Consider the following 8,244-nt stretch of genomic DNA (forward strand, 5'->3'; position numbering starts at 1 on the left):
TTTTTGCCATATGACTTACATACAATGTCATATGAAAAAATAAAAAAATAAGAAGATCTTAAGCACCTAGGCCAAACGTTTTTTTTAGATACGAGTACCCCAGAGTAGAGAATTGAAAAATGAATATTCCTCTTTTGTAAACTTGAATTATGTTGACAACTGTTTTAAAGTACTTTGGTAGTAGGGGAAATTAATAAAATCTAAAATAATAAACAACTTTTAGCTAAGTTTTGTGGAAAAACATGGAAAGCCCGATTATTTAATGGCGAGATATGAGGGTTCTGTGTCGATGCCTCGGGGGTCGATCGCCTGCATGTTTACACCTCAAGGTGAGACGTTGCCCTCCCCGTTCTAAAGCAACAGATTAGAATAGAAAGGCATTAGGGTTAAACCAACAATATTGCTTCATTGGGGAGGGGGCATCAAAAACTAACATACTTACAAAATTGTGGAAGTATGGAAGATTTTTTTTCTCTAAACTTCTGTATTTTTTTACCTTTCGTGAAATCAAAAGACAAACGAGACCATATTTATATTCATTTAACCTCCTCGTCTACAATTCAGTCTGAAAATTAATTCATGATTTCTTAATAGTAACCTGTCCTATATTTATATAATAGTGTTGTGTTGTGCATGTACTATGCCTAAATAGTAGTCAGGGTTTGATACATGGTGCACGAGCCGGAGGCGAGTGCACTATGTATCAAACCCTGACTACTATTTAGGCATAGTACATGCACAACACAACACTATTGTTATTATTATGCCGACTGTTAAATATACTGACGTGCTTTGCTATAAGTAGCTCTGACGTTCGAGTGTTGACAAGTCCCTTAAAATAATCACCAGAAAAGCAAGCGTTTGTTGTTGTTTTTCAAATTACGTGTAATCAATTGATTTGATTGTTTATTTAATCAACAAGTTGTTGTACAATAAAAAGTCAACAAAGATTTATGTTCTTTTCAAGAAATAGAGAGACGTTTGGCCTTACCAAGAAAACTCGAAATGTTTAGCAGACGAAATCTCAGTGAATTTTTTTTCTTGAACATTCTTTATCAAGCGTCATTTAAAAAAGCGTTTTTGTGATTTCATGTAGAATTTCTTTGAAAAATGTTCAATCAATTTGTTCAAAAGTTTATAGGAAACTTAAACTTTAAAATTACCGTCAATAATGAAGTTTTTTTTGGAAAAATGAATAATTTTAATTGCTTGATGTCAGTCGTACATATCTACGTTTTATATACCTAAATACCAATTGTCATAATAACGGCTAATTAAGCGTAGCGGTAACGCGTTGGGCTTCATGCCAGGTTCAATGATTTTAGCATCGTGAGTACGAATCCCGCTGTCGGCGCTTGACAGATTTTCGTTGAAAATATTCGCCGTGCTCTATTTCGGCATAGTATGCTTACGCTATATAAATCCTTTGATACGATGCGAAATTAGATGAGTATTGAATATATAGTGACAAACTGACAGAAGGCATAATAATGGCCGTTAAAGAGTTCGATTCCCTCTGTATTTTACTTGAATGCCACCAATAATAATTTTAAGTTTAATATTTTTTTTAATCGACAGTAAACTTTGTCTTAACATTATGCAGTAAAGTGAAACGACTGAATTGTACTTTATTTTCCCGGATTGTCTTTCGTGAACTGTTTCGTTGCGAACCTATGATACACGTGCTTACAATCAAACACTCTCGCGCTGAGATCTTTGACTGCTTGCCAACTCAACTTTCTGTTCAGTCAGTTATAGTTTTCATCGAACCATCTGCCAATATGACCTTGATCACACATTTTGAAACAAATAAAATCTCATTTCAGACATTAACCTAACTTTTTAATTACCGCAGTCACTACAAGTATAAGAAAAATGCGTGAATCGAGAAAATATTTAAAGGGTGGTCAAAGGTCGAAGGGATGTCTAAGATTTTACAATGTGACTAAAAGAAGTTTTCCGGGGGGGGGGGGGGGGGTTCTGGACGGACCCCTCTAGATCCGTGCATGATAAACTAATAACATGATTTTGTATAATATTTACCCCCACGGATGTACATATGGTTATACAGTTTTAACATGTACTTGTTACAATCTTTCGTTATAAATCACACAGTGGCCTAGAAATGAAATGGTAACGGCAAGTGCCTAAATAAAATAGATAAAGATTCTGAAGAAGGCTTTGAAGGGCAACTTCAATTTTGAAAGTTGAAATGAGAAGGGTATGTTGCCAAATCTCTTCGATAATTCAGAAGGAACTATTAATCACATTTTTTCATCTATTAAGTATCCTGCTTTGGTTCTTTAATTCGATGAATATCAACTCATCTAGGTAAATGTCTTGCTTTAATTTTCTTGGCATTATGCAAATTCCAACAGCAACATAATATCTGCTACGTTGAAGATGTGGGTACGAACTAGAAATAGATATGTTGACGTCACTCATAGATTTAGATTATAAATGCGCTTAGATAGGCCTACGTTGTACATCAAAGTTGATACTGATTATCCCCTTTAAACTACAAGTTTTCACGATATCCAGATACTCTTGGAGCCTACACACACAGAGAGAGAGAGAGAGAGAGAGAGAGAGAGAGAGAGAGAGAGAGAGAGAGAGAGAGAGAGAGAGAGAAAGGGGGTTGCAGGTTGTTTCGTTCTTCGTGTTATCTCTATCCATCATATTGACACAGGATCATTAAACTTAGCTGCCGCTTGAGTTTTTGGTGCAGGATATAAATATATAATCAAAAACATTCTACAGAGAGAGAGAGAGAGAGAGAGAGAGAGAGAGAGAGAGAGAGAGAGAGAAGAGGGATGTTTTGTGTTTTCCTTCACCACTTTATTGTAAAATAAAATATCGTGGGAGGATTGTTCTTTACATATGTTTCTGTTTGTATTAGAAGTTCGCCGAGTTTATCGACAGACAGACGGTGACGCACTTTTCGTCAGAATCAGCTGATCGGCTGATGATTCGACTGAGTGTGCAATGCCTTTGTAATTATACGGCGTGTGTCAGAAATTGACGGCGCGATTTATTCAAGTGTTAAAACATGTAAAGGATACACGATTTTTTTCTGGTATATATACAAATGTAGTAACATGTTAGCAATTAAAAGGATTATTAGATAAACCTATTTAAAAACCATAATTGCAAAACTTATTAAGACAACGTTATAATTTATTCTTAATTTTTCATGAATTCACCTAGATTTTTTTTTAGTCAATACAATAATGCCATACCTTCGCAGACAGACCTGTCAAATAGTATGGAAATCACTTTGAGTGTACGTGAATTTATTCACGAAATTTTAACCGGAAATCATAAAGAAGAATAACATTAGTTGTACATAGCTCCTTCATAGTAAGCCTTGGTGTGTTTGTTGTAAGATGAAACTGAAGAATAAAATAAAATAAAATCTGTCATTAATGATGTAAGCCCCGAAGACAGGTTTATCATTGACAAACTGTTTTTACATGCTATATATAACGAAACGATTTCCTGAAAAATTTTGATTTTGATTTAGAATTGCTACGATTATTGAATTTTCGCAACCTCACTCCTTTTTGCACAAGGATACATTGCATATTATAATAAAAATTAATTAAGTTAAATAGTTATAATAACATAATACACTGGCTACTGCAAGGTGAAAGAATTCTAAAAAAAAGCTTTTGAAAGTAACTTTTTAGCTTTTTCATGCAATAGAAAGTTTGGTTATTTAATAAAAGGCCGCAGACCTCAACCGTGAGCATTCAGGACATACTGTAGAGATCCTCTGATAAATTACTGGATCAAGCTAAAATGATTTATACTTATTTCATGGACAAAAATTTCAAATTTTATTAATTATTTTGAATTTTTGATAGCTTTACAGACCAAACAAAATATTGTTTCGCTATATTTCTACGCTTCTTTCGAATGAAGTCGATCCAACTACGTGTAGTAATAAGAATTAATTTTAACTTTAAAATTAAACAATCTCCAAAAAAGCAACAACGCCAACACGCCCACCCACCTCCTCCAGAAAACCCAAACAAAAACATATCAGACTTTGAAAGGTTAGCCTCCAGAAACGAATTGTCACAGAAGAGCCAGATACTAGTAACTGGTCAGTTTTGTTCAGTTCTTGTTTTTGTTGTTATGTTTCTCTTATAAATAGTGAATAACTATATTCTAATATAGATACCATAAGACACCTGATGTTTCTCCTAAATATTGAATTATTTCATTCTAACATAGGTACGACGAGACACCTGAACAAATTTATTTACGATTTCGCAAATCCGCTTATAGCTTATTTTTCATATGAAAAACCCATAATTGTGACTTCTCGAGGTTTCAGTTTAGACAATATTCATAAATAATACTGCCATTCATGAATATTTATTGTGTGAATTGTCCTACCTTAAAAAAAGAGGGAGAAATCATGGCAACCATTTTTGGATTGTTTGAACTATATGATGGTAACTCCACAATACTCGTATGTCGTCAAATGCAAAATGTTGTTTCCTTTAATTATTCACAGTAATAACGCAAGTATCTAAAATTCACCATGGTAGGCTAAACCTCTACTAAGACTAAAATAACACACCAGCACAAACGACATACGTTTCTTAAAACTTCTGGTATCTGTTTATAGTTGCTTACAAATGGCAATATTACTATCTACAAGTATTCACAGAACATATTTTTTTAAGAAATAAGGAATCATTCTTTCAGTATTATGATGTGATCAAATACGGTCGGTGTGAACAAATATGACTATTTATGATAGATTTGACCACCCTCGACCATATTTGATCACATCATAACACTCAGAGAATGATTCCTTACTACTTATAATGGTCATTTTATAGCGATTGTAAGAGATTTATATTAAAATAAGTATTGGTGAAACGTATTGGACTATACATCGACTTATAGAATTCTCATAGACTAAGACTCTGAAAAATGTACAATATTTGTATCATATTGTCACGAAATGTTTTTAATTTTTATACACACGTATAAATTAAGAGGGTTCAATGGTAATGACCATTTTAGACTGTATTGATCTCCTTTAGAAGAAGACCTCTATAATAATTATAGCAAAATACCCAAATTCAAAAGGTAAAATGCATGGACTTTTTTCTTTACTAAATAGTTTATAGCTTAGCAAATCGTATCTTAAAGTTTTAGGTAGATCTGATTGTTGATTTGTTTACCATCCAGCCTGCTTCAATAATCCAGTGAATATCAGTTGACAAATGTCGTCATTATCACTTAGATAACCCACAAAATATAATTTGTGTATTACAAAAATGCATTTTTTCCCTATCAAACTTTTCATGTATTCCAATGCAAAAAGAAAAAAATATTTTCATCAGTTTTGAAAGAAAGTCTTCAACGCCTAGAAACTGATAAGTGAGTGTAAAAGATCGGTTAATTTTTACGAAATTAACCTGGCTTCCAAGAAAAATGATACAGATGTGGAAATCCAGCTTGCTCGCCTTCAACATATTTTGTTTTGTCATAAAATGTCTCAATATTTTGGTTTAGTTTTGTCTGTTAATTGAGTTTACATAGAAATAAAAGCCCGTCGGCAACCTAAAGACTTGATGGAGAAAGATCAACAAAACTATATAACCGCTTGCCTTCATAAGAAATCGTTTCAAGACGAACGCTCTTAAAATTGATAAGAAAATGGATTTAATAGTAGTCTGCTTTGGCAATGCCAATTTTCCGGGATATAAAAGTAGTTCCAAAAACTGGTAGTTTCACCTCTTGTCCCTTCAGATGAAACAGATGGTTTTGTAAAGTGAGGGATGCGCTGTAGTGTTAAAATAGAATCTTTTTTTTGCATAGACCTACTGATTAGATGCATTATAGACAAAGAAAATAATCTTGATGCAATTACGACCGAGAAACCCAATTAGTAATTTGTGTGCAAGACAAAATACAAAGGAGAGAAGCCGTTCATTATGAATTCGTTATCTGCCGTGCACAACACGGTGTCAATTAATCACCTCATCGACAGGAGATCACCCCCATCGTGTGGTGCATGCCGGATAATACCGGTCCCTCACTCCCAACCCTCTCTTCATCAGCTGCAGGTCATGACATCTGGAAACAGTTAATAATTCGAACACTTTCTCTTCTAGATCTTTTTCTAATAGTTAACAAGGGTACCTCTTTTCAGTTTCGTATCTTTTCGAAGTGTTAATCTTGATCAAGTGGGACCCCACCTTGCTATATGCATGAGCAATAGTTGTTTGAGTACCTGAGGGGAACTTTCTCCACCCAGCAACAAAGATACAGATATTAGTCAAAGTAGTGATAACTGCATCGCTTACGTAAGAATCCTGTATACAGCTCTATCCTTAGAACAGGAACCTTGAGAGACCCTGTGACAAGTTTTTGGTACACGTCAAATAAAAGCATGTTTCAACACAAGGAGACCATTCATACGATGTTTTGTGCTTTAAAGATGGTTATCGTCTGACAAGCTCCGAGATTATATGCAGTTCTTGTAAAAGTGTTTTTATTCAATGGCTGCATGTCTAAGCTGCATCTTCTACAGACATAGACGCATCATAATTGCGGCAACCCGTAATTAGCGTCAGCTGTCGTTAGTGTTTACAGAATCATCCTTCTCCTCGATATCATCGACTCTCCTTAATTTTATATCTTACCAATAAAACATGCTTTCGTTTATATATTTTTTTCTTATATCTTGAAAGTACAAAAAAAATCAACTTCCCGAAAAGTTGAGGATGGGGCAATGGTTAAATTTAGATGATTTGTACGTTTTACAAATCGTTGTAATCAAATGATACTTTTGACTAAAATGTAATGAAAATGAGAGTCAATACTTACCGAACTACCTAAGTCTCTGGAATAGCGTCTATACGACATGGTGAAAATTGGTCCAAAAGGTAAAAAGGCAAAACAAATATCAAAAGGCTAAGACACTACATCTCCAGTCTTATCTTCCAATGCATTTTCCAATCCTTTCTACATGTATACCGGGGTAGGGTCTATTCGATTTCACGATCGAGATGAAACGGGTTCACCAGCCCGGGATGGCAGCGGCCCAATGAATGAATCTCAGACACCAGCGCCGTATTCTTCACAACTCGCAATCAAACGCACCGAAGATACGTCTTTAAAACTTATCTATCAAAAATAGAAAATATTTGATAAGGGAAATCTTGGCGAATCGTCAGTTGTTGAAGCCTTATAACTTTTTTTCTCGAATTTCTTCGCTTCTTTCTAAAGTTTATTTACACTCGTAGGAAGCAGACTCTGTATTTTCTCTGTAACTGCACAGAAGGTACCGTGAACGGGAAAAAAACAACACACAATGCGATGTCTGTTGCTGGTGAACTGATACGCCAGACGCGTGCCAAGATAACGTTGCATTAAAACTATAAGCATAATATTCTGACACTCATATTCTCTTAGAAATTGCGAGTACTAATTAAAGTCTCTAAACATTTACAACACAGCCCTGCTTTCTGCTTCATCCGATATGGTTCAATGTCAGTAAGGTTTAATCAGCGTAAATGTTTTTATAAAAATTTACGGGATATCGTTCCAAAATAAACTGAATGTTGTTCACACAAAGAATTTCCAAAACAAACTGGCTAATACTCACTCCTGCGCTTAACAAAAATAAGAATGGGAGAAACAGAGGCGAATTGAATTATTTAATTATCGTTGAGGTTCAAAAGGGTGCTGTACTATACTGGATGCTGAAGCCGTTCACTAAAAAGTGATTATAAATGTCACGTCAAGAGCCCGACTAGTACATCATTGCCCCCTGTAACAAGGGGGGCGTGCGGTATACACGGGGGCATATAGTTCTTATCTTCAATCATTCACAATTACCTGAAAAACCGTCACTTATTATCCCTTAAGACTCCCATCTGTTAAACAAAAGGAAATTATCTTTCCATCATTAACAAATGTGAATGAATCTTATGTACGAACCACAAATCCTGCGCACCTTTTGCATTTTTTGGACAACATTTAAACGTCCTTAATTACTATATGCACATGTCAAATCTTTCAAAAAAAGTTTTCAAACCAGACCCACAGTTGTTAGTTTTAGTTCGTAATTTTGTCTTCACTTTTCTTCAATTAGGCAAACAAAACAGACTTACAGATAAACAAACAATATATGAAAATAAACTTCATACCGACATATGGTTGAGGATTGTAAATAATTTTAAATGACTAAGTATAAAATACAAGGTGAGTTTA

At 34.5% G+C, this 8,244-nt stretch overlaps 1 protein-coding gene across 3 annotated transcripts in view; it reads right to left on the reverse strand.

The window, feature by feature from the left end:
* Nucleotides 1-7,307, reverse strand: part of LOC128186544 (FH1/FH2 domain-containing protein 3-like) — a 45,263-nt gene extending 37,956 nt beyond the window's left edge. Inside the window, exon 1 of one of the 3 annotated variants that reach the window (XM_052856362.1) lies at nt 6,856-7,307. In XM_052856362.1, the coding sequence (XP_052712322.1) occupies nt 6,856-6,894 (39 nt within the window). In that variant the 5' untranslated portion in view covers nt 6,895-7,307. The remainder of the gene's footprint in view (nt 1-6,855) is intronic. The other 2 variants (XM_052856363.1, XM_052856364.1) reach the window with 2 other exon arrangements.
* Nucleotides 7,308-8,244: the final 937 nt, after the last annotated feature.

The sequence above is a fragment of the Crassostrea angulata genome, chromosome 6, assembly GCF_025612915.1.
Source record: "Crassostrea angulata isolate pt1a10 chromosome 6, ASM2561291v2, whole genome shotgun sequence".
NCBI lineage: Eukaryota > Metazoa > Mollusca > Bivalvia > Ostreida > Ostreidae > Magallana > Magallana angulata.